The sequence below is a fragment of the Malaclemys terrapin genome, chromosome 8 (assembly GCF_027887155.1).
Source record: "Malaclemys terrapin pileata isolate rMalTer1 chromosome 8, rMalTer1.hap1, whole genome shotgun sequence".
NCBI lineage: Eukaryota > Metazoa > Chordata > Testudines > Emydidae > Malaclemys > Malaclemys terrapin.
The window spans coordinates 1,829,111-1,854,565 of NC_071512.1; the positions used below are offsets into that span (position 1 = coordinate 1,829,111).

General features: G+C 48.2%; 1 protein-coding gene across 1 annotated transcript; it reads left to right on the plus strand.

Moving 5' to 3' along the window:
* The first annotated feature begins 387 nt into the window (after positions 1 to 387).
* LOC128842184 (serine protease inhibitor Kazal-type 5-like) lies at positions 388 to 22,643 on the plus strand. The gene is made up of 13 exons (XM_054037981.1): positions 388 to 481; positions 1,759 to 1,784; positions 3,006 to 3,142; positions 3,743 to 3,809; positions 5,916 to 6,046; positions 7,451 to 7,538; positions 10,324 to 10,415; positions 12,085 to 12,184; positions 15,478 to 15,605; positions 15,955 to 16,018; positions 16,920 to 17,041; positions 19,393 to 19,441; positions 21,953 to 22,643. Exons 1-13 carry the CDS (start codon positions 424 to 426, stop codon positions 21,971 to 21,973), a joined length of 1,083 nt encoding a protein of 360 aa, XP_053893956.1. The 5' UTR covers positions 388 to 423; the 3' UTR covers positions 21,974 to 22,643.
* The last annotated feature ends 2,812 nt before the right edge of the window (positions 22,644 to 25,455 follow it).

Consider the following 25,455-nt stretch of genomic DNA (forward strand, 5'->3'; position numbering starts at 1 on the left):
CACTGGAACCAGGCCGTTAAAACAGAACCCCTAGCAGCTATTGCCTGCAAATATAGGATGTAAAATATGAGGCACCTAGATAAGCACTTTGATTTCACTAGTCACCCTGCAGAGTGTCCCATGGTGAGACTCCTCTGGTTGTGTTCGAAATTGACCTGATCCGTTTGTAAATTCCTTACTTTGACAAGATCCAGGGCATGACTCAAACATGTTCCATCCCTGTGGAAATTAATGGTGTTGATGGAATCATTAGAATCTGAAACTCCCCTCAGCAAACTGGTTTCACAACTAATGATGGTTCTTGGGAAAGTTACAATCAAGGCGGAGTATCTGGCCACCTATAAATATATGATCCAAACTCTCTCACTGGGATTTTACCACGCGATACAAACTAGACACAGGCCAACAGCCACTGTCCTTACTATGAAGACAGCAGGTACCTTTGTGTTCCTTGCTCTGGCATCTTTCTGCTGCTTCTCAGGTGAGTAACTTTTGCTGTAATCTGCTCAGGATCGTATAAATGACACTTCAAATCGTAGGAAGCTTTGACGAAAGATAGGGTGGGTCCTTAAGGGGATTAAAATGTCATCCAGCTGGAGAAGTGGCTTGTTCTAAAGAGAACCAGAGCAGTATTAGGAAAAAGCTCCATCGTTTTTGCGTTCTTAGCATTTGTAACAAAACTGGCTTTTTGATGAGTATTTGTGAAATTGGCACTATGCATGACTTTGCCATTGGTGACTGGCCTTTTCTCCGGTAAATGAAAAGGATGGAATTCCATCAGCAGTGTGAGAGCATCCACTTTCACTCATTGTGATGGGAAAAAATATAATTCTGCCATCAAAATACTTTGTTTGTGGAGATTGAACAATTTGCTGTCCAGATTACAAAAAAGAAAAACAAAAAACGGTAATTGAATTTTTGCACATGGAAGTCAAGGCCAGAATCAAAAATGTAAACTGGTTTTGTGAATTCCTGAAAATGGGAATTTTTCACCAGCTCTGTTAGCACTGAAAGTATTTTCCCAGTAACCTACACTGGAATGTTAAGTAAAAGGCCGATGCTGTGGGGTTACCTTTTCTACCATGCACCCATTCATTGTGAAAGGGATGTACTGGCGAGTTCCTTGTGGGTTCACTGTGACACCAGGGAGAAAGATAAAACTATCTACAGCTTGTAATGATTTAGCAGGGGGATACTTATATCAGCTCTCCCGAATTGCCCCTCTGCTGAGCCATTATTAGTTGACTCATTTCTTTCAGGCATTGCAGTCAAAGTGGGGCTTGAGGAGGAATTTAGAGGGAGAAGTAGTGTGGGTTAGCTCAGGTGTTCCAGGTGTAAGTGGAGGGGTGGAAGAAAAGACAAAGAGGTTTGTGGGAGAAACAGCCAAATCTGATAGAGGTTGGCGCCCCTGGCAAGGCGGTGGAGCGAAGCATTTAGAGTCTAGCGCGGAGAAGCAGTAACTGAAATGTCTTCAAGTCTTTGGTTTTAACAACATGAAAAATAACACAGCAAAGGAGAGAGAGAAAAAGGGGAATGTACAGAAGTGTGGGTCTGGAATGGCAAATTCTACATGCCATGAAAAATCTGATCTATTACTAGCTAACAAGTTACATCCGTTGGGCCCATGAGTGCATTAGATTAGCTTTCATCCAATCTTTTCCATTATTTAAGTTTATGAAGGGAATACTTTTATCTTACATTTTCCTCAGGCTTCATAACATTTCATGGTTTGTGTCTGTGTTTGTGTTTTTGTCACAGGTGTTGCCAGCAAAGATATAAATAAGGTTAGTCCACCTCTTTCTGCTAGATACGTTTCCAAAGCTAGCTTGTTAAAGCACATAAAAATAACATGAGAGGGCTGGTAGACTTTAAAAGAAGATCAGAATTCTCCCCCCCCTCTCGCCCCGGGTGTAGAACTGAGACTGTAAATCTCTCAGAGACGTAACTTCCATCATTGATAATGGGTGTAGCTCACAGCCAGGCTTTGGGATGCTTATCTGAATATATTTGGCCCAGAGATCTCATGAGATGCAGGTGAGAGATAGTGTGAGAGATACTTTTCTCTTGGTATTTTACAGCTTTTGTTTCTGATTCAACTGGCACCCCACGCTGGTGACAATTAAAACCCATGCAATTTAAACCCACTTTTTTGAATCTCCAAAAAAAGATTTGATTCAATATTTGAGCTGAATCATCTCAGTTCTTATTTTATGCAGACCCGTTTGCTTGTGCCCAGTAAAAGCCCACATCCATAAGGAGCAATCCAAACCAGTAACTAGCTGGAACATTAATTCTGCGCAGTTTACATTTTCAGCCGTCCGCCTGTGAGGGCGTTGGCTGAGGTTCTGGTAGAGAGCGTAATATCCGGCTTGCTGAGAGCTTCATGCTTTGTTGACGTTCATCTCTCATAACTGAATCACATGCTGGTCGCTCTGCTCGGCTAGAATCACCACGTCTGCACTGAGCGGCCCCTTTTAGGGTTGCGTTCCCGCCTCTCCACTGGCTGCTTTTAGCTCATTCCACTGCCAGGCATGAGAATTTCCAGGAGGGTGAGTCGTTTGGGTTATAACCACGTACACTCTTCTCTCCAAGGTTGTAGCATAGAGGAACTGGGTCGTATGCCTTTAAATAGTTGGTGAGACTGCCTTCTAGTGGCCCTCACTATGTTTCAGAAGCCAGCACAGCCCTGCCGGAGCAGCAGTGTATGTATGTAGTTAGGCTATGCATGATGCATGTAGTTAGTAAACCCAGTTCTTTGGACCCCGCTGTGTGGTTCTCCATATTAAATAAGTTGTGCAAAGCGCTAAAGACAGGATAATGGACAATGAGGACTGGATGCTAAGACACAACAAGAATGGGTTATTGCCTCGGAAGGGCAAAGGTCCTGAAATTTTAATCACTCCGTTCAGAAAAATGTCAAGCTCTGATAACAATTCTTAAACTCCCTGCTCCCCCCCCCCACACACAGTAAGGGGGGAAGCGCTCCATGCAATGCTCTCTTTTAGCTTTTGCAGGATGAGTGCATGGAATTTTGGCCGCTCTTACGCAGTGGGCATTTCTATTGCAATAGAGATAACAACCCCGTCCGTGGCCCCGATGGCGAAACACACACCAACAAATGCGTCATGTGTAGAAAGATGATGTGAGTATGAGAAATAAACAATTGCATCAGAGTAGCTAAAGCAACAGCTCATGCTGCTAGACTGGTTGTTTTCCATGTCTCCTCTCCTCCTCCAGATTCAGTCCTACTCTCGTGGGACTTAATTCCATCTGTATGGCATAACCCCTTGGCTGAGGGATATACTGCAACCTCTGACCCCCAGTTCAGAGAGGTTAGTTTCTGACTCCCCAAAACCTTCACTTCCCCCCCAGGAATCCCGTTACCCTTTGAAGCCAACAATGCAATGGCAGGAAATAACAGTGGACATGTCGAGAAAAAAATCAGTGCATGTTCTTAGCTTCTGGTTTTGCAAATGTGCCATTTAAGGGAAATTTGATATGGAACACGCCTGGCAGAAATGTCTGGGGGGAAAAGAGAGAGAATGGTGAGCAGCTGCAAATGGAGAGAGGCCAAGCAATTTGTGCAGGTGTCGCTAACTCAGAGCCTGAGTTGTGTCCCATTGCCTGGCATTGCAGGAGTTAGGACAGGTTTGCGGGATGAGGCCCGTAGTCGTTAGCTATTTTGGTTTTCCAGCTGAGGTTTGTGCAACTCCCTGTCACTCACTGCCTCCCCTTCTTTCAGGGCAAGTCAAGTAAATAATGGACTAACGGGTCAAGGAGGAAATGTGAACAGAAGCCCAACAATAACGGTGAGGCTAAAGGTTATCCTGATTGCTACCAAAGCATGAAGGGTTTCTGTGTGCACCCAAAGGAAGAGGTTAGATTAATGTGTCTGGCCCAGTGGCCTTGTGTTGGTTACCTTAACTGCTATGATGGGAAACCCAAGCTCAGTTAATCTGCGAGTAAAGGGCCATAAAAGCCCATTTGCCCACAGGATGAGGACCAAAGTCTGTTGTTGTTACCATGCAGGCAGAACACCAGGTCTGAGCAGCGTTTGGCAAACCAGAATTCAAAGCGATACGTAATTCTGCTCATGGTCCCTCTCAGATACGTGCCAGCCTGCAATGTACAGCCTGCGTCTGATCTAGAGCGTAAGCTCTCAGTGCAGGGATGGTGCTTGTTCGTAAAGCTCCAAGCATGCTGCTGGCACTTGAGAAACAATTAATAGCAATAACACTGCGTGGAAGCTCTGACTAGGGCAGGGCGTGGGAGCAAGTCAGCCCTTATTGTGTCTCGTTTATCTCGATGACTTCCATGGCCGGCCCTTTTCTCACATGGCTGGTTTGCTAGGCAGTGCGTCTTTTGGTCCTTTTCCCCCTTTGCTTTTTTTATGTCCATAAGTGGAGTGGTTTGGGTCAGGGGGTCAGATCATATGGGTACCATCCCCACTTCACTCTTTCTCTGAATAAATGGTGAAAGCTTTTAACCCTAGAGTGTCCAGGCTACTTTAAAAATCCACAAGGGAGATGGGGAAAGCTGTTCCATGAGAAATCTAATCTAAACTCCCCCGAGCTTAGTCAAGTGCGATCCAGAGAGAGGAAGGATGGTTCAGTGGTGCTTGCCTGAGGCTCAGCAGACCCAGGGTCAAATCCCTGCTCTGCCACAGGCTTCCTGTGTGATCTTCGGCAAGTCACTTAGTCTCTCTGAGCCTGAGTTCCCTGTCTGTTCCCTACTTCACAGCAGTGTTGGGGGATAAATACATTAACAATCATGAGGCACTCAGAGGTTATGATAAAGGGGGCTAGATAAGTACCTGATAAAAGTACCTGGAAAGTTGTGAACAGTCTGGAGTGTTGTGAATTATATATGGAGATCATTAATAAACCAGAGGAGAGCAAAATCCAGACTGAAAGTGTTCGAGCAGATTGTTCTGCAGAAGTTGCTGGAGAGAGAGAGAGAGTGGCTTTGTGCTTTCATTCATAAAGTCACAGGATACAGGAGGTTAAATGACTGCCCCTCAGTCATGTGAGCCTGTAATGATGTTTTTGTTACCTGCAGTTTCAGCTCTTTATCAGTGTGTTCACTTGTGAGGGTTGGGAGAACTATTTTCCTAATTTAGAACCTATTCAAAAATTTTGGGTTTTATGGTTAGGACAGAGGGTCTTGCCCACACCCCTGTTTGAAACCAAGTTTATAAATGATAGCTGATAGAATAAAGGTGCAGGAACAAATTGATAAAGAGCAGCAAGTCACCAGGAGCAATGGGAATACATCCAAGAGTTGTGAAGGAACCTAAGAATGAAATGACTGAACTGTTAAAAATATATCAGATGGTTGGAGCGTAGCAAATGTTACACAACTTTTTAAAAGGCAGGGGAGGAGATCCTGGGAATTACAGACCAGTGAACCTTACTTCAGTACCAGCTACAATGACTGAAATGATGATTAAAAATAGAATTATCCAACACATCAGTGTGATATGACAAGGACCAATCAGCGTGGCTTCTGTAGAGGAAAACTCGTGCCTCGCTAATCTACTAGGATTCATTGGATATGTCAACAAAATAGTGTTTCAGACCAGTGACCAGATTTACCCACCCTCCTCCAAGCCACCTTCCACTTCTGCTGTTGGGCTTTTACATGTTTTGTTTGGTGTGTTGCATTGTGCATTTAGATTTAACTGCTTCTTAATCCATTTTAATGATATGTGCAAAATCAGGGCTGCTTTGGAGCTGTTTGTAAGTTAAATTGTTATCCCTGCTCCCTCTGTATGTTAAGAGTTTTGGGAAAAGTGCTAGAATACTTGCATTTGTTGTGCTGTAATACTTTCCTGGCGAGAGAGCCAATGTTTCCAAAAACTCAGCCAGTAGAACACAGGAAAGACCTTGCATGAAATGTTCTACTCCCTTCTGCAGGATGACTGCAGTGAATATCAATCACAAGTCGACGCGAACGGAGACCTCACCTGCACAAAAGAGAATGACCCTGTGCATGACTCTTCTGGCCGGCAGCACAGCAACAAGTGTCTTATGTGTGCAAATAAGTTGTGAGTACAGAAACTTTCCTCCAAGTAACTCAAGCAAAAGGTGGAACCACGTGCTCCAAGTCAGAGCAACTCACGGGTATAGAGTCCCCACCCACGCTGTGCTTTTGAGATCCCTGAATCCAAGTGGCCCCACATGAGGTGCTACTGTGTAAGTCTCCAGCACCTGCCCCTCTTCCTCCTTCTGTTTGGTGCGAAGGCCCCGGGGCCAGGTGAGAAGCAGCAGAGCAGAAGTAAAGCCCAGGAGATGTGGGGTAAAGATCGAAAGTCACCACCCCTGCTAGAGGGAAAGTTCTCTCTGCTATTGGCAGCTCCCGTAAAGTCTTCCACTCATCTCCTGTGCCGTCCATATGTCCCCCACTCAGCTTCCTTGGTGCATCTGCAATTGCAGCACTGATATGAAGGCACCATCTCAATTGGGATGTAGCGTGCAGTGGGAACAGGGAAAAGAAATTCAGAGAGTAGCACAGAGCCACCAGGAACTTGTGGGTTTAATTAGGAGATGGTGGTGTGTGGTAGCATGGACATTTTGATGGGTGTTCAGGGAATATGGAGGGGGGTTCAAAATTGTATTAGGCACTCTATCTGAATTCTGTTATGCCCCGAAGTAGTGTTTCTACATGTAGCTCAACAGAGGTGTTTCCCCAGCACACACCTGCCATGCTCACTGAGGGTGGGCAAACCTCCTGGGTGAGGGAAGTTGCAGATTTGGGAAATTGTCAGCATGCTTTGATGTGGCAGAGGGGTCTCAAAGCTTCTTTGACTTAGTATGAACCATATCCCTGTAATGCCATAACTGGAATCCGTGGTTTTTTGTAGGGTCATTCAATCAGGGCCGGCTCCAGGATTTTGGCCGCCCCAAGCAGCCAAAACAAAAAACAAAAAAACCAACCCCCCCCCCCCCCCCCCGCGCGATCGCGATCAACGGCAGCAATTTGGCGGGAGATCCTTCGCTCCGATTGGGAGTGAGGGACCGTCCGCCGAATTGCCGCCGAACACCTGGACGTGCCGCCCCTCTCCGGAGCGGCCGCCCCAAGCACCTGCTTGAGAAGCTGATGCCTGGAGCCGGCCCTGCATTCAATTCAATCATCCACTCATGTTGTTCATGCAGCCTATGTCATGTATGAAAGTTAGGAACCCCTTCCCCCCCAAATCGGGCAGTACACAGCATACAGGCTATCTAGTTTCCATTCAAATTTTACCCCCCTTCCTGCCCCCCCTCCCCGCTCCTGTTTTTCAGTTGACTTGTTTGGTTGCGTATTTCACTCTGTTCTGCTGTTTTCTGCACTGGTTTTCTAGTGAATTTTTGTTCAGGCTTCAGTTGAGCTTTGGAACAAACAGGATTCAGCTGCAAGTGGGAGTCAGCCAGTCCTGGGCTCACCTTCTCTCCCTGTCCCTTTCTTCCAGCAAACAAGAAGCTCAAAGAGGCATCCATTTTGGGAGAAATACCCTACAACCAACTGTGAACAGCCTTCACGGGAAGAGCACGAATCAGGTGAGGGTCAGCTTTGTGCAGACTGTTACCTGCCCAGGAGCGCTTTCCCTTTACACTAAGGTAACGGACATACATTGATGCTCTCTGGACAGTGGCGCAGTCCTTGTGTACTTCACCACTGTGTGGAAGGAAACCCAGATTCTCCTTCAAATGCCTAGTGGCCTGGTATTTAATTTTATTATTTATTGTCTTGCTGCTTTGGTAGGAGATCGAAGTGCAGGTCATAGCCAAGGACTGTAGTTCTCACCAGGCTGGGAGTTCAGCAGGAGGACATAAGACATAATGCCCTTCGCAATATTTGGAAGAGTAACGTTCATGTAGCTTCCTGATGCCGGTCGTAGTTTCAATCTTGGGAATGGCATGATAGGCACCATCGGAGCAAAGCCGGGAGGGAGGGGATCAGACAGGCCTGCGTAGCTATGGAGGTGGTTCCTGAGGATGGAGTGACCTGCACCGTTGAAGGCTGCACAGAGGTGGCGGGGAAGGGCAAGGAGAAAAGAGTTTTAATCAGATGAAAGAAAGCGGTTACTCACTCTGAACCTGATTCCGCCTCCATTGAAGTCAATGGCACAACTCCTGCTGGCTACACCGGGTGCGGCACCGCGCCCTGTCTCCCCGAGGAAAGTGGTTTCTGTGGTTTGAGCAGAGGGAGACCCAGCCTGGAAACAAACAAGGCTGTTGCTGTGTTCAGGATGAGAGAAACTCCTCGTTCAATGCAGTCTTGTGCTGACACACTCTCGGTCATGAAAATGGCCCTTCAGCTTGGATTTCTTTTTTGAGATATCCTTGTAATAATTTAGTGTTGTCTGTGGATTCAGCCAGTTTTCCTCCCCACTTCCCTTATATTCCGGTTATGTGGTTTTTAGAATGCAGCGAACAGAAACAAACTGCTTTTCAGGCCAGGCTGGTGAGCCATCTGCTGCGTTTTTACAACGAAAGTTTTGTGCAGCCTGAAGGTTGCACAGGTCTCACTGTTGGCCTTCATTCTTCCTCCTGGAGGAATTGTTGAGGTAAATCCAGTGGGCCTGCCTCCATGGTGACACCCAGGACTGCTCCAGAGCACGTAGAATCTACCTCCCCCTGATAGTCCCACGGGTTTAAGGGTCCTGTGTTCCCTGGGGACAGGAATTTTCCTGGCACTCTGATGTTTGGGGCCTGCAGTTGGTTTTGGATCTTTTCCATGGATTTTTGTGTCCCTGCATTGATTGTAGCCAACGCTTTTCCATGGGAGACTTTTCTCTAGTGATCTTACATCTGCATTATATGTGTATCTGGTGTCCTCCTCTTTCCGCTCGCTCTGCAGGTGTATTTATCTTTGAGCCCATTCCCGTAACGCTCTCACCTTCAGCAAGTTCACAGCAGCTTTGTCACTCCTGGTCCCTATTCATTCCAGGAGTTGTCACAATGCAGGCCTGTTTGCTCTGCTCCCGAGAGCAGTGAGCAGTCCCTGTTTGTTCTGCCCCAATCCCCTCTCCTGTTCTGGGCTTTCACACCGGGTGTTTGGGCTGGTTACATTTGGCTTTTGTTGTGTTGCTTATTACTGCACCGTGACCGTGTGCCACGGCTGGGTGATATTTGCTTTGTGCATTGTTATTGTTGTGCTCAGGCTGGCTGTGCACGGAGTTGCCTGCTTAGGGAGTTTACAGATTAGGGTTACCATACGTCCGGATTTTCCCAGACATGTCCGGCTTTTGGGGGCTCAAATCCCCGTCCGGGGGGAAATCCCCAAAAGCCGGGCATGTCCGGGAAAATCGGGAGGGCTGGGTGGTGCTCGGCCGGGGCCGGCGGTGCGGGGCCGGGGGCATGGTGCCGGGCCGGGAACCAGGGGCGCAGTGCAGGGCCGGGCGCGGGGCCGGACGGGGAGCTGGGGGCGCGGTGCCGGGCCGGGGTCCGGGCTGGGAGCCGGGTCGGCCGGGCCGGCGGGGAGCCGGGCCGGCAGGGAGCCGGGTCGGCCGGGCCCGCGGGGAGCCGGGCCGGCGGGGAGCCGGGCCGGCCGGGCCGGCGGGGAGCCGGGGAGCCGGGCCGGGGGTGCGCCGGGCCGCCGGGGGCCGGCAGTGCTGGGCGGGCCGGGGGTGGTGGGCCGGGGCCGGCACCCCAGGGCCCGAGCCGACCCAGGCTGGAGCCGCCGGGGGGGCTAGCCTGGGCTGCGCCTCCTCCCCCCCACACCCCCCTTACCTGCTTCAGGCTTCCCGCGAATCAAATGTTCGCGGGAAGCAGGGGAGGGGGCGGAGACTTTGGGGAGGGGGCGGGGTTGGGGAGGGGGTATGGGCGGGGCTGGGGGCGGGGCCGGGGGCCGTGGAGTGTCCTCCATTTGGAGGTACAGAATATGGTAACCCTATTACAGATAGAGGGAACTTCACCGCTATTCTAAACCAACCCCATGTGCAAGCTGCTCTGGGTCCCACTCCCACTAATGCTAACATAGCAGGTCACACTGGGAAGCACTGAATGTAAGGCCCACTTCACCAGTAACCTGCACCATTGACACCAGTGCAAAGAGGGTGCATTCAGATTGGATAGTGTTTCTCACCCACACACACTCTGCACTGGTGGGAACAATGACACAAGGAGCAAGGCAATGGTGGATCAGGGCTCACAGAAGTCTTACCTCTGGTCATGCCACAGGTTCTGGTGCGTATCAGAGCCTGACCGGAACAGAATATCAGATGTGCTGCTCCTAGTCCCAGCCAGGAGCGAGGGTGGTTGGAGTGGCAGAAAGATCTCAAAGATTATAGAAGAGCCCAGAGGAAACCCCACATCCAATGTGCTTCTGTCCCTTTCACAGAACAGCTGCAGCCAGTCTGGTGGGACCTCTCCCTGCTCTGCCAATGGCCAGGCTGTTCAGGGCAATAGTGGACTAAATGGCGGGTGTGGAGGGTGAGTATGGAAACACATAGCTACTTCTGAATGATCCAAGCAATGGTTCGAGCTGCTGTCCCAGTCTAGCCCCCACCTACGGTAACAGCCTGAAATCAGGCTAAGTTACAAGTTATGGCACTAACTCTTAGTGGAGAGAAATATTTCCAGCTTCTGACCCCCCATATCTGATCAGTCTGTCCTCCCAGAGAAATGTTTTTGATGTTAGCCAACAGTAATGATCCCCAGATAATAATGGAATAACACTAACCTAAGCTACAGTGGTTTGCACTCTGTCGAATATTGTAGCAACTTTTAAATAGCACTGTGTCTCTCCGCCACCATGCCCACCCCTACGCCAAGGAGCCGTGTTGCCACCGCTCATTGGGAAAGGCAGACAGAACTGGGCTCCAATTTCACTGATGCCAGCTATCCCCTGCAGTGGTCTCTTCCTTCCGAGAGCCAGGCTCATGCTGTTCTGTGATTGCTCCATCAAACAGCAGCATGTAGAGCACAGGGTCCCTGCGTTCCTACCTGGATGGGTGCTGGGTGTTCAGACAGGTGTGCTCATTGCAGTGAGTGACATCAGAGACTAGAGTATTGTTGCCCCATTGGCCTGAGCACTTAGCCAATACGCGAGGCCTTGCAGGGCTGTTTCCACCAGGAGGAGACATTGATGATAAGAGTCAGGTTTACTCGTGGTGCAGTCTTGTTTCTTGCAGACATGTCCCCACTGTCCTGTTGCCCTGACCACAGGAGAATACTATAGCAGGCTGTTTCCTCACTCCAAAATCCCCTAGTCTGCCAGTTCAAGGGGCTCTGTGCCCAAGAAGCTTTGTCTTTCTGCCTTCTCTTTTCAGGGTCATGTTCACAACTCCCTCCTCCTCCTCCTCCTGGCTTTCTGCCTTCAGCACACAAAGCCTGCAACCAATCTGCTAGCCACCGTATTTGTAATCAGGGAAACCCCTCCACACACATGATTTAGCTCTAACCTGCCACGTGCCTTGGGCAGTCCCTTCATTGTTTGTACCTATCTCTACTCCGTAAACAAGTTTAATTGCTCCTTCCATCGAGTCTGAAAGAATACTGGGCACATCCACTGACTTCCACTCTGTCTGTGATTGTCTTTGGATCAAAGATTCCCCTGATGGAAGAAATGACCCATGCCTGCTGATAGTGGGGGCGGGGAGGGGCAGAGGGAGGGCAGCCAGCTTCCACAGTGTTACTGACCATGCTCAGTCTGTGTGAGCATACTCACTGCAAGCCAAGCAGCAAATCTGGGGGGGGGGGAAGCATGTGACCCAGCATGTCCCCCACCCTGCCCATGAGTTGCCTCTTCCTGATGGCAGCCATTCTCCTGTTTCAATGTAACCTTAATGGAGATAATCCATATTAGGCTTTCTTTTCCAATGAGGGACCAAAGTCATTTACCCAGTCCCCTACCCCTTAAAAAGACCAGACAGAGGGAGGAAAACACAATGAGAATGGAGGGGAACAGCTCCATAGAAAGCTTCGTTTTAGCCCCAAGCAGGTAGGTGACCTGGAAATTGGATCCTGAAGGTGTATTAGAGAAATTTCATCTAATAAGAACAGGCAGGAAGCTGATGTCTGTGCGTTCACCCTTGTTAGAGGCTTTACTGCCAGGGCTACACTACAAGAAGCTCATGCTCTACCTCTCCCTTCCTTCCAGCGTGCAGCAAGGCACAGCTCCGTACGGTGGAGACTGTGGAACACAGCCTGGCAGCAACGGAAGAGAGAACCAAGGTGTTGGCAACGGCATTATCATTCCGGTAAATCTAACTTCACTCTCTAGCAAAATCCAGGAACAAAGGAGCAATCTCTAAGTGTCTAGTTGGCATTGGAGTCGCGAGCCATCAGCCCTGGTTCACAGCAGGGCTGTCAGGCTGATGAGGAGTCTGGCTAAACACTCATGAAGAAAGATTGAAAAGATGGGGATTGTTACCTTAAAAAGGAGATGGAGAACAGGGGACACGAGAAAAGTCTCTAAACTAAAGAAAGGTAGATTAGAGCTTCTGTTTTCCCTGTCCTCCACACAAGAACAAAGACACATTCATTGAAATGAAAAAGGTGGCAAATTCAAAAAGGAAACACTTTTTCACACAATGCATAATTAGACAGTGGATTTCATTGCCACAGGAAGTCATTGAAGCCAAGCATCTAGCAAGATTCAAAGAGATTGGACCTTTATGTGGATTATAAGAATATCCAGCGTTATCACTAATGCTAACAAAAATTTTGGAAGAGATGTAAAACTTCATGGTTACACTAATCTTTAGCTACGAGGGACTAGGATGAGGGCTAATGCGGGGGACAGACTGCCCCTATCTGCCTGCTGTTGGATTCAGAGATCTTCCTCTGAAGCATCTGGTACTAGGCACTGTCAGAGACAGAATCCTGGAGTATATGGACCTGGCGTCTGTTCAAATCTGGCAGTTCCTGTGCTCCTATGTTCTATGACAAGCTCTGGGTTATAATGAACAAACCATGTTAGCGACAGCTTGGTTATATTTTCTAACAGAATTCCAGATGGAAGTGTGAAGGACATGGAGCGGCTTGTGATACAACAGGACTTTATTGAATAACTGGAATTGGTTTGGAGAGTAAAAGCCACCACCTAGTTTTTCGTGGGTCATCAGCAGGGTTAGAACCCAGGAACTCCGGATCCAAAAGCATGGGCCCTGCCTCATAAACAAAAGGAGCAAATTCCATCAGGGGGCAGCGGTAGTAGGCTAATATGCACTTACGAGGTCCAGCCACTAGAGGGAGATATGCAACTCCAAGGAATCCTCTTTGATAGGATTTCAAATTGCCTTGGATATGAACACTGTCACATAAGGCAGATGATCTACGCAATGTGTTGAGTACAGGAAGGAGTCTAGCGGGGACCTGCAAAGGTCACAGTTGTCTGGTTTAACTTCATTAATTGCATGGAAGCGGGAGCAAATGGCACATTAATGAATTAGCAGATGATGCTGAACAGGGAAGTCTTGTAATAACATTCTTCAGAACAGCATCCCTCGTTCTTTGTGTTCCCCAGAGCAGTCAACGATAAAATCAGAAAATGAGAATCCCTTTCCCCGCAACCGTATTAATACCGGCAAGTTGGAGAGGATTTAAAATATTTGGAGCTATGCACAGTGATTATAGCTTAGAGCAGGGGTTGGCAACTTTTCAGAAGTGGTGCGCTAAGTCTTCATTTATCACTCTAATTTAAGGTTTCGCGTGCCAGGAATACATTTTAACGTTTTTAGAAGGTCTCTTTCTAGAAGTCTATAATATATAACTAAACTATTGTTGTATGTAAAGTAAATAAGGTTTTTAAAATGTTTAAGAAGCTTCATTTAAAATTAAATTAAAATGCAGAGCCCCCCGGACCGGTGGCCAGGACCCAGGCAGTGTGAGTGCCACTGAAAATCAGCTCGCCTGCCGCCTTTGGTACACGCACCATAGTTGCCTACCCCTGGCTTAGAGGCTAAAAATCCCCTCTCTTCCGGATGTAACTCTCCTCGTCATTGCAAGCCTGGCCAGATTGCCTCTTCACACAGCACTGGCTTTGAAGTGAGCTCTCGGGAGAGGGGAAGAGACTCCATTCTTTCTCCCACTGGTTTATTTGGCTACCTGTTCAGAATAAAGTTCAGAATAAAGTATGTATGAGGGAGACAATGAGCACCAGTGCCCTCTCCTGGCTGAAATGCGCCATGTCTACTTAAGGGTTTGCAGGTGTGCAAGTGTTTGCAGGATTGGGGCCTAAGAATCTGAAACCTTTTGGGATCCTTTGAGATGAAAGAGTTTAGAGAAATGGCTTTCTTTTTTTTTTTTTTGCCATGAGTGTTTCCCCTCACCATGATACATGTACATGGTAACCTGATGGCAGGGTTGACTTTACCTAAATCTTCTGTCTTTATGGATGCAAGGAAAGAAGAGGGACACATGTCACTGCTCCTGTTAATCGCTCACAATTATTAGTGCATGTTCACATACCTCAGCTTGGTAAGGGTCAAAGGCCGTGTGGGCGTGTGCCTGCAACATTGCCGCTTGGGGCTTGGAATCCGCTTACGTCGTGCCAGTTTTAGAGCTCTTTCAATAAACTATGTGATGAGCTTGGTCCATCTTAATGCTCATAAATCATTCACAAAATGAACCTGAACCAACGTATATTTGAGGTGCAAGCAGCTGATATGAACAAATTTCAGCCTTGTTTGCAAGCCAAGTTGGTCCACTTGACATTCTTTATTTTGTTGGGTTGCCTGGTCACATGATCTTGTTCCTGCTCTCTGAATGGATGTCTGAAATTTTTTAAATAAGAATGACTCTCAGCCTCCTGGTCTGAATTCCTGACCAGTCAATATTCAGGCTACAATCCCTGAAACTTTCAGGATTCCTGGAAGTTTTTACAAATTAACCAGCATTGGTTTGAATACTCACACACAATGGCCAATCTGGCCCCACAAGTAACAACAATGTGAACTCACGATACTTATTTTTTGATCGTTTTTAGTGTTATTTGACAAGCTCTCATCAGTTTTCCTTTTTGCCATCTGGTGGGTGCTGTCTGTCGGATGAGACAGATATCAAAGTCCCGAGCCCTTGTAGGTAGGCAGCCACCAAACATCATAAGAGGTCAGTATAGAAAACACCCAGCCGTTTCTTCTACAGTAAATGTATATGCAATAATCCCCTGACATGGAATGTCAGCAAAGATGAAACCTAATACATTCAGCACTAATTGTACAGGCTTTTGCTACTCTAATAAAGGAATAACTCTGTTAGCAGGTAGCAGAAGTAGGCTGTTATCTTCTTATGTGAATCGCACCCTGAGAGAGACCTAACACACTGAAACGTGGTCTCAATAAAGATCAGAGGAGCTGTGGTGTGTGTGTTTGTTGTATGCAACATTGTACCCTAGTGGTTCTCTGCTACTGAGGAGTGTAGTTGTAAATGAAGATGCTATGATTTTAATCCTTCTGGGAGGATAGGTCTCAAGTTCTGTTAAATCACAAAAAAAGGTCTAACTGGATAAGGATGCAAAGAAACATCAGATATTATTTCACCCTCTTTTTAGGTGGACTGCAGGCGAATTCTGCATGGAATAAAGGGTGAAGCAATTCTCTGCAGAAATTCCTGGGAACCCATTTGTGGCACTGACGGAAAAACATACAGCAACAGATGCGTCTTGTGTTCGGAGATGAGGTGAGTATGAGCAACGGCTTCCAATACCTTGCCTTTCTCCTTTTACAAGTGTAATGGAGTAGTCCTTTCTCTCATGGCTAGCAGTGCGTGGTCCTTGGTGCCTTGCCATGAAACAAACAGAGCAGAAGAGGCAAGAGCGGAAGATTAAAACGATGACAGTCAATTACGATGCAACAAGCGTCCATGGCCCCTCCTGCCCCAGCAAAATGTGATTTTAAAAGTCCTCATAGACTTGGAAGCCCCAGCCCAGTGCGGTGAAGGTGCCAAGGACTCACCCTGGCTCTGCTCCCGGGAGAGGGCGGTGGCACTGTAACTGCATGTCATTCCCTACCCTTTCGCCCTTCTGCAGGAGAACTGGAAACGGGATTACAGTAATGTCTGAGGGGGAATGTGCCAACGCTGCTCCAGCAAAGGTGAGGCTGCATTTCATACACAACGCCAGGGACTGCTCAATGCGTCTCGTTGTCACGGACAGAAGATAGTATTATTCGGGTTGCGGTGGGGCCTCACGGCCCCAGCAGGGATCAGGGCCCCGCTGTATGAGGTGCTGTACAGACATGAAGACGAAGGGTAGTCCCTGCCCCTGAAAGGAGTGGTAGCATAAAACAACAGCATGTGGACGGTAATGGGTAGTCACCGCTGCCCGCCTAGCCATCCCTGCAGACCTGAGACCGCAAACATAATCTCCATCTCTGCCCCATCCTGGGTAGCTCAGAACTTGTCCTGTGGCTGCTGTCTCTTCGTCCAACAGGCCCAGAGTGGCTTTGACTAGCTGGATTCCCATCAGGCCGTTTTATCCACAAAGGGCCCAGTTGTGACTCACGTTTAGAACTGGACTGCAGACCCCTCCTTCCTATACTGTCTAAGGCCTGGTCTACACTACAGGGGAAATGTGATCTAAGCTACGCAATTTGAGTTACGTGAATAGCGTAACTCAAGTCAACGTAGCTTAGAGCTACTTACCGTGGGGTTCATGCTATGCGGTGTCGCTCTCCTGTCGACTCCCCTTATTCTTCTCGATCCAGTGGGGTACAGGAGTCGATGGGAGAGCGATCTGCGGTCAATTTAGTGGGTCTCCACCGATGCACCGATCGCCGCGCGTCGATCCCCCAGTAAGTGTAGACAAGCCCAGTCTTCCATCCCAAGAGAGAAAACCAGACATATTCTTCTTCAAGCTGAATATTTACATGGACATCTCCCAAACCTGGCACCCGCTGACTTTCCTTCCATTCTCAAATCCACAAAGAGAGCAGGGCAGGGGCGTTCTCCCAGGGTGACCGCTCACCCCAGTCTTCTGTTGTGTCATATCAACAGGCCAACTGCAGTCAGTACCCCCAAACCAAAGGGAGAGTACTGTGCACCCGGAGCTCCCAGATGGTGTGTGGCACAGATGGTGTGACCCACAGCAGCGAGTGTATGCTGTGCGACCGAATCCTGTGAGTACACTAATACCCTCTTTGAAGCATATACTCCTCTGGGCAAGGCTGCTCTCCCTGCCTTTTTATTATAATATAGCTAGCTAGCTCTTATATAGAGCTCTTCTCGTAGGTGGATCTCAAAGTGATATTCTCCCCATTTCACAGATTGGGAAAATGAGGAACAGTGAGGCTAAATGACTTTCCCAAGGGCACGCAGGAGATCAGTGGCAGAGCCAGGAATAGAATTTTGCTCCCCTGACTTCTGGACAGCTGGATGACCTGTACCTCCCTTGTGACTTTAGTAAAGTCATTTGAGTTGAGAGGAAGCCAGCTGGGTAAATAATGAAAAAACGATTCCTTGGGTAATTCGTGTGAAAATTGTTGAATAAGTGACTCATCAAATGTTCTTCAGAGCTGCTCTAGAAAGGGAGCTCTAATGAGTCAGGTAATCCCCCAAGCAGCATGGTGGCAGGAGAAGAGTTAATTTTCCTGACTTGTTTCATAGATTGATTCAGTGCAGGTGATCTCAGTTTTCCTTCTCTGCCAAAGTCGTTATTTCTGAATTCGGTAATGCACCAGCTAAGCGTGTGGGATTGATGCTATCTAGTGGCAGCTGCCCAGAGTGGATGTTGGTTGGCTTGAGCGCTTTCCCCACTGGTGACCTTAGCTCTTGTAGGGTCTTGAACCCTATGGAAAGTGGGTTTTTCATCCCATGGGACATGCTGATGTGTTAGTTTCTGCTCTGACTCGGAGCAGCTATTGAAACAGTTCCTCAAATGAGAAATTCTGGGACGTTTCCAATGGGAACGGCACTCTCTGAATGCTTGGGTGGGTCACGCTGCAGGGCCTACCTAGGCACTATCCCAGCCGCTCAGTCTAAGAGCGTCTCTCCTAGGCAACTGTGCCAGATTTACTGAAAATACAAATACCCTGGCTCTCCTTTGCCCTCACCCCTCCAGTGGCAGGATCCCCAAACGTGACTGAGTTACACTGCACAACACGCCCTGTGAAATATGGGAGCACAATTATTCCTCTGTTTGCATAGAGAGAGCAGCAATGTGGCCACGGTCATTCCAGGGGCCTGCAGCTGAGCAGGGAACAGACTCCCACGTCCACATGTTAATGGGAGTTAGGCACATAAATGCCTTTGAGGATCCAGGCACCAGTCTTGTGTTTTAATCACACGACTGGCTTCCCTTTCTTTTTAATTCCTTGAAAGTGGAACGTTCCGACGAGCTTTCCTCAGCAGCAGAGCCAGGAGCATGTGATGCCGAGGGGCGCAACACCTGTATACGGAAAAGGGGGACATCTTAAAATCTCCTCTCAGTTGTATGCGTAGAGTCTCCAGGGCAGGAGAGGCCAGAAGTGAGATTAGATTGACCAGGAGCAGCTGAAGGGAAGAGAGCAGAGCCCTTAAGTGAATCATAGTGCATTGTGGCTGGCTTGGTTTATTTGAACTGACTTGTCACAGCAAACAAAGGTCCCCAAATAGAGGAATCTCCCATGTATTGAAAATCAGATCAGCCTCCTATGACCTTGTCTTGTTACAAACATATCTAGGAGAGTTCAAATGAACCCACGGGAAAAGTACATTAGCTCTTGCAAGCACAGGAAAGTTGGCACAGTGAGTGCTTGGTTGCTCACCTTGGTGCTGCTCGCTGTGCTCTGTGGCACATGACTAGCGCTTTTATATAACCTCAACTTCCTGGAAACCCTCTTATGGCCTCTCTTATTTCCTAACTGGGAGCCATTTGGGTCAGGGTCTCAGTGGTGCATGACAGCTACTGCAATTGATCATAGCTTGCAGCGTAAGGAACCCTTCCTTCTTCGGAAGCGAAAATAGGGATTTAACATTTGCTATAAGCAACAGAGGGTCCTGTGGCACCTTTAAGACTAACAGAAGTATTGGGAGCATAAGCTTTCATGGGTAAGAACCTCACTTCTTCTGAAGAAGTGAGGTTCTTACCCATGAAAGCTTATGCTCCCAATACTTCTGTTAGTCTTAAAGGTGCCACAGGACCCTCTGTTGCTTTTTACAGATTCAGACTAACACGGCTACCCCTCTGATACTTAACATTTGCTATGAAAATGTAGGGGAAAGTTGCTAATGGTACCTTCCAGTATCAGAAAGGGTGTCAGAAGCCATGGTAACGGGCCCAATGGAAAGACAGAGACGTACAGATAGAGAGAATGAATCCTCCTCAAGTTGGGGAGAGCTCAGACATTGTCCCAAGGAAATTGTAATAAATCCCATCTCTTGGAGTCTGAAATTAGCTAATGTGGTGGTGACTTCTGGAGAGCTGTGACTCCCTAGAGGAAAGTGAGCATTCATTTTGTCTAATCTCTTCCTCTGACTTTTATTTCCCCAGGAAAACGAGATCTGAGATTGGTATAAAGCATATAGGAGCGTGCGCTCAGGTTTGTCCAGCTCTTTTACTTATTAATTCAAGTGAGGCCAGATGCAAGAACAGTGCAGGTTCTCTGTGTCAAGTGCCATCGTTTTGTTCTGTGTTTGTACAGCGCCTGGCACGATACTGACCCAGTGCATGACTAGGGCCCGTAGGCACTACCGCTGTGCAAATAATTCACATTGGTAACATAACAATGATAAGACACGTGTCTACCAGACATGCCAAACCTGCGAAAAAAACACAGAAATTGGGCTTGTTTTTGGCTTAATTGGCTTGTGAGTTGCTTGTTAGCTAGTTTTTGGCTTGTAGCTTGTTGCTTGTTTTTTTTTTTTATTGGCTCCCAGGCTGCAAGCAGGGGCAAGCGGCAACAGGGGTAAGGGGGGGAGAGTCAGGGGTGCACAGCAGGCCCACCACAGTCCCAGACTGCATGCTGGGGGAACTAATCACATAGAGTGTTGGGATTCTTAGGGATTGGCTTGTTTTGGCCTTGTTTTGAAATGGGATTAGCTTGATTTTTGGCTTATTATGAAAGTCGGGGAGCTAATTTACCACGTGAAAGTTGGCAACTGTGGTGTCTATCTGCTGCTACGGCCCTAAAACTACGGGGAGAGAGACAGGAAAGAATTAGAGACAGAGCAAGGAAACGGGGTTTAGATCTGGATTACATTTAGGCTGGGGTTCAGACTGTTTTAGGGTTTTATACTACCACTCATCACCATAGTATCTGGATGCTTTCCACGTAAAATCAATAGCGATGCAGAAGACCCTAGTGGACTTCAAGGAGTCCCTGGAATATCTCCCTTTTCGATGTCAAAACTCTGCTTGGAGTAGGGTGTTTTGAGGAGAAGGGGGTCGGCAGGGATTTGGGAATAAAAGGGGGTTCAGATTGCGAGCGTCACTTCTGGTGGAAAGGCTTTCTGAGAGAGTAAGGCTTTGCAACATTTCTAAATGGCCAGACACTGGATTCACCTGATCTCTTCTGAAGATTGTTGCACAGCCAGATATCCCAAATGGAGAATGCTTTGTGCCTAGCTCTCACATGCTTCACGCTGGGTTTTGTGCTCTGCCTTGTCCCAGACGAGCGCCTCTCTGGGTTCTTGGTTTGGGCCTGACGCCAACCAATGAGTAGTTTGCTTTTGGAGTCAATGGTGCTGTAATCCCACGTGGATTAATAAATTGTTACAGCGTTTCCTAGTACTGAAAACTCCAGGATTCTTTCTCTTGTCATAAGGCATTCAGTACTTAAAAACCACACTCATGGTGCTTCACATTCTCTATTTTATACAACCCATCAGAAAAAAAACTTGCAAATCCAGTTTTTCTTTCTTAACCCTTTTTTTACATGATGGAAATGTTTACAGGGCTGCACCCAGACATTCTCACCTCTCTTACAAAGCTGTTAGCTTTGTCAAGTCAATTTTCCCAACCAAAGACAGACTGATAATGTAGGAAAAAAGAGAAGACAGAAAAAGTGAAAAAAATAGGTGCTCCAGTCGTAAGTGAGTAACGATTGTTGTTAGCTTCAGGCTGAAGTTGTGGGTACTTCCTCTAGCTGGCAGGTTCCCAGTTTTCTTGACCCTGTTTTTGTGACCCACAATGTTGTTTCAATGTACAACACCGAGTGCACATTGTTAACACACAACAAATGAATGCGTAAATCATACGACCACATGCCTATTTAACATAACAAGGCTCACGCAGTCAGATAGGGTCACCTCTTGCTCTGTCTCTCTCTTCCCAGAAGTAAGGGAGTTCAGACCACCAGCAAGTATCAAAGCAGAAGCGTGACAAAGGTACAGACAAAGATGCTCAGCTCCTGCTGCTGTGACGAGGGGCCATACAAGCACCTAGATAGATATGTCCAGATTCATAGACTCGTACGTTTCTAAGCCAGAAGGGACCTTGGCAATGATCTAGGCTGGCCTCCTGCAGAACACAAACCACACTGAATTTCACCCAGGGATTCTGCAGAAAGCCCAGATCTTTGCTTTGTTCATTATGGTCAGAGCACAGCCCCAGAACAAGGGTTTGCAGCCCAAATCCTGCATGGTCTCTGGCGCTTGGCTGGTAGGCTCTGCGGGGAGCCTTACCCACCCCTCTGCACCCAAAGAGAGGGGCCCTGCGATGTTGTTTCTTTGGGGGCGGTGATGGGATTTAAATGGGGACAGAGGGAATCCCTCCCCAGTACAGGTAACCAGGGCGGCTTGCGGCTGGGCCTGTGAGAGCGCCCAGGTGTGCACGGGTACTGGGGAGAACCCCCCGAGCGAACCATCCCAGCGCCTGCAGCCGGAGTGCAAGCCTTCTCAGGCCGAGCTGCCCTGGGGAAGGGAGGCGCAGGCTGCCTGCTTTGCAGAGCGTGTTGCTCCCTGGCCCCTCGTAATGCAGGGCCATGCCTGTGGGGCTAGATTCCCCCAGGAGGGCAGCGAGCTGGGCACTGTTTGGTTTTTCGAGCGCTCTTTAGAGAGGTTTTGCCCTCCAGGACGATGACACTAAGCGCTCTGTCTCCCTCTCTCTCCAGGGCAAGTCATGGAAGAATTGATGTTAAGCATCAAGGAAGTTGCTCTAATCCTCAGTGCTGCAAAACCTGCCTTCGTCCTCCTCCTACACTCTCTAGGGGACAGTCCGGCACTGGCTCAGGTGTAGGGAGATGGCATTAGATGGCCCAGTCAGTCTTTTCCCAGCTCTAGCTCCTCTGATTCTGTGGTCCCTCCGGGGAGTCCCATTCTCCGCTCTCCTCACACCACTATATCTCACTGTGCTGCTTCAATAAAGTAAACTCAGCAGAAACCTGTTACTTTTCTCCACTAGGCCTCCTTTGAGGGACGGGTTTAATCAGCACTTGATCTGTACCCTCCACAGAAGTAGCAGATTAGGTTAGTGGACAGCCCTCTCTCTGGATGGGTAGCTGGATCTAGCTTTGCCCCTAGATATTACTCTGGTGGGTCACATGAAGAGTCTGGGGGAGAATAAATACACACATGGGACTCCCAGTTACTGTAAGTAACCTGTGATGATGCCACGCCAAAAGGGAGGAAGCATGGTCTAGTGGTTACCGCATGGGCCTGGGAGTCAGGGGCTCGGGGCTCTGCACTGACTCATTGCGCGGCCTTTGGTAAGTGACTTCGCCCCTCTGTGACTCTGTTTCCCACGTCTGCAAAAAGGAGATTAATAAAATACTTCCCTACCTCACAGGGCTGTTGTGAGGCTTCCCTGGCTTGTGTCTGTAAAGCACTTTGAGGTCTGCCGGGGACTGGCCACTATAAAACGCAGCATGTGTTAATCTTAGGATGAGAATGATTCTTTTATTGTTGCCGTAGCAACCAGACGGCTCCCCCACTCCTCCCTGCAGTCTGTCCTCTGGCCATTGTGGGAGCTTCTATTCTCGTCCAGACATGGGGTTGAGAGGCCCTGATTCTGGATGGAATTCAGAAGCATGAAGAGCACTAGCAAGCGGACAGCTGCTGGCTTTGCTGCAGGGTGGCCCAGGGTGCCTTTGGATCTCCTCTTCTGGGGCAGCCAGGTTGAAATGTGTTGCACGAGGTAGGGTCATTGCAACCATCGGACGTTTCTGGCTGTGGTCAATGCGTGCTGAATCAGAGCCCATCTCACTAGGGAGTCATCATCTAAGAGCTGATTGGAATATGAAAATACAGCTTCCTTTTTGCATCCTCCTGGCAAATGCTCCCCCAGCAGTACTCACAATGGCAGATACTACTGGACAGCAGACAGTGCAAGGTGTAAAGGGCAGAAGTGATGCGAACGCACATGGGGAAGGACTTCAAGCACTACGTCCTAAGACCAATAATAGAGAAATGAAGAGGTACAGGCAAGGGAAGGGGAGCCTTGAAATGACATTGGAAGAGACCTGGATAGAGACAAGCAGGCTGCTCCATAGGGCAGAAGCTGTTGGGGAAGAGAGCTCCTGTATCAGCAGTGGTAAGATGGATGCAAGGTGACAGGACAGTGAGAGGCCTGGTGCTACAATGAAGGGAGGAGATGGGACAACAGGAAGAGATGAGGTCTGTGGGGTTGGTGGAGTCCAGCCGCTGGCCAGTTTTTAGATAGAAAGTGAGACATTTTTAACTGGCTCCAACCTTGTTGGAGCAGCCAGGACAAGGAATAATATATGTAAATGACTCCCCAGTCCGAGGCCCTCATAGAATCATAGAATATCAGGGTTGGAAGGGACCTCAGGAGGTCATCTAGTCCAACCCCCTGCTCAAAGCAGCACCAATTCCCAACTAAATCATCCCAGCCAGGGCTTTGTCAAGCCTGACCTTAAAAACCTCTAGGGAAGGAGATTCCATCACCTCCCTAGGGAACCCATTCCTCCTCCCTCTACACTCTGCCCATGTACCTCAAGGCTGTCCTGAGGGGCTCCTAGCTACTCTAGCCTCAGCCTTGGCTGAACACAACACTGACATTGCATTGCATTCCCGCAGGCCTTCAGATGGGGCCACGTCTCCGCAGGGACCACACTGAGACCAAGATCCTGTCACATTGGCCCGAAATCAGGATTCGCATTGAAGTCTCCAGCTGCCAGGCTGGGGATTGACTCCCTTAGTGCTCCATTTGCAAGAGCTGTACAAGACCAAGGCACCCAGTTCCTAGCCCTAAGAGAAGAAACTACTGGAGAGTTTCGTTATCTGAATGAAGGTTAATTCTAGGTCAGGTAGGAATGTCCTGAACTGCTCAGATTATTGAAAGACATTTTTCCACTGCATAATTCCCCCCACTTTCTTTGCAATGAGAGGGCTGCTGGAAAAGTCCAACATGCGTCGGTTTGGGAGTGAAGGGTCCCAGCTCCTCCAGCTCCTCAAAGCAGAAAAAGACAGAAAGCAAAGCTGAGAGGAAGGCAAAACTTGCAGAATAAAGACCAGGGAAGGGACCAGAAAATAGGGATTAGAGCCGGCTGGATTTTTTTTTTTTTTTTTTTTGGTTCAGTGAAAAATGGCTTTTTGAGCAAAATGAAACATTTCCAAAGACATCAGTTTCATTGTAACTTTCTAGTTTTTCAGCACAGATCAAAAATCTGGAACTGAACATTTTTACTAAAAACTAAAATATTTGCCCAGAAGTGGGTTTCAGCTTTGGTTTTACATTGAAAACTGAGAAACATGTGCAGGAAATATGTTTTTGTAAAGAACTGGCGTTTCTCAATCAACTCGAGTAGAGCTCAGCCCTTGCTCTCTTATCTTTGGCAACACAGATAAATGCACACAATTCCTCTCCTTCAGAAGGGAGGTTCTCTATCATTTCACCCTCCCCTGTTTTCCTTTCTCCATCCTGTTCCTTCTTCTCTCAGTTCTCTTTCACATTCTTTCCCTTTCCTCCCCCACCTGACCGGGCCATAGTTTGTCCCTGTTGCATGCTGTAGCTTGCACCTTGCTGTTCAGCACATGGGGCAGGAGGCCAGCAGTAGGACATGTGGAAGCGCTGGCTGCGCTGGTGCTCCCGTGGGAGTGCACAGACCATGCCAGCGAGTATCGGGAAAGCTGTTTCTTACTGTGATTTTCCGTGGGCTGTTGGGTTGTAGAGTGACGGGACATGTTCATGCTGGTCCTGCTTTCATGCATATGGCTCTGAGTATAAAGTGGGTGTGTGAGAGAAAAACAGGAGAAAAGAGCAGGGGTGCCTTTAAAGGGATGGTTTTCCAGGGGTGTCAGCTGTGTAGGGTGTAATGTGCCTAGCACAATGGGGTCCTGGCATATGTCATGGGCTGCTAGGAGCTATGGTACAACAAATAATCATAATTCCTTACCAAGCCGAAGGGTGCTTTGTTCTGCACAGGGAATGCTCAGTCCCTAGCAGGATCAGGCCCTCAACGCTATTAAAACTTGACGCAAAATTGTTCCTGGGGCCTGGAGCCCCAAATGGTGCAATCCGGCTGTCACAGCAAAGTCCAAGAGAAGCGGTCACAACACAATGCCAGGGCGTGGGTCTGCACTCTCCTCATTCGAGAGATGGGCCTTTGTGCATCTCCTGCCGCACAAGCTCTTGTCATTGTGAAAGCAAACGTCC

Excerpts from the sequence above, each read along its gene's own strand:
- LOC128842184 (XM_054037981.1), top strand. The coding sequence starts at position 424 with ATGAAGACAGCAGGTACCTTTGTGTTCCTTGCTCTGGCATCTTTCTGC. Across the intron at positions 482-1,758 it reads ATCTTTCTGCTGCTTCTCAG|GTGTTGCCAGCAAAGATATA; the intron begins GTGAGTAACTTT and ends TTTTTGTCACAG. Across the intron at positions 7,539-10,323 it reads ACGGGAAGAGCACGAATCAG|AACAGCTGCAGCCAGTCTGG; the intron begins GTGAGGGTCAGC and ends TCCCTTTCACAG.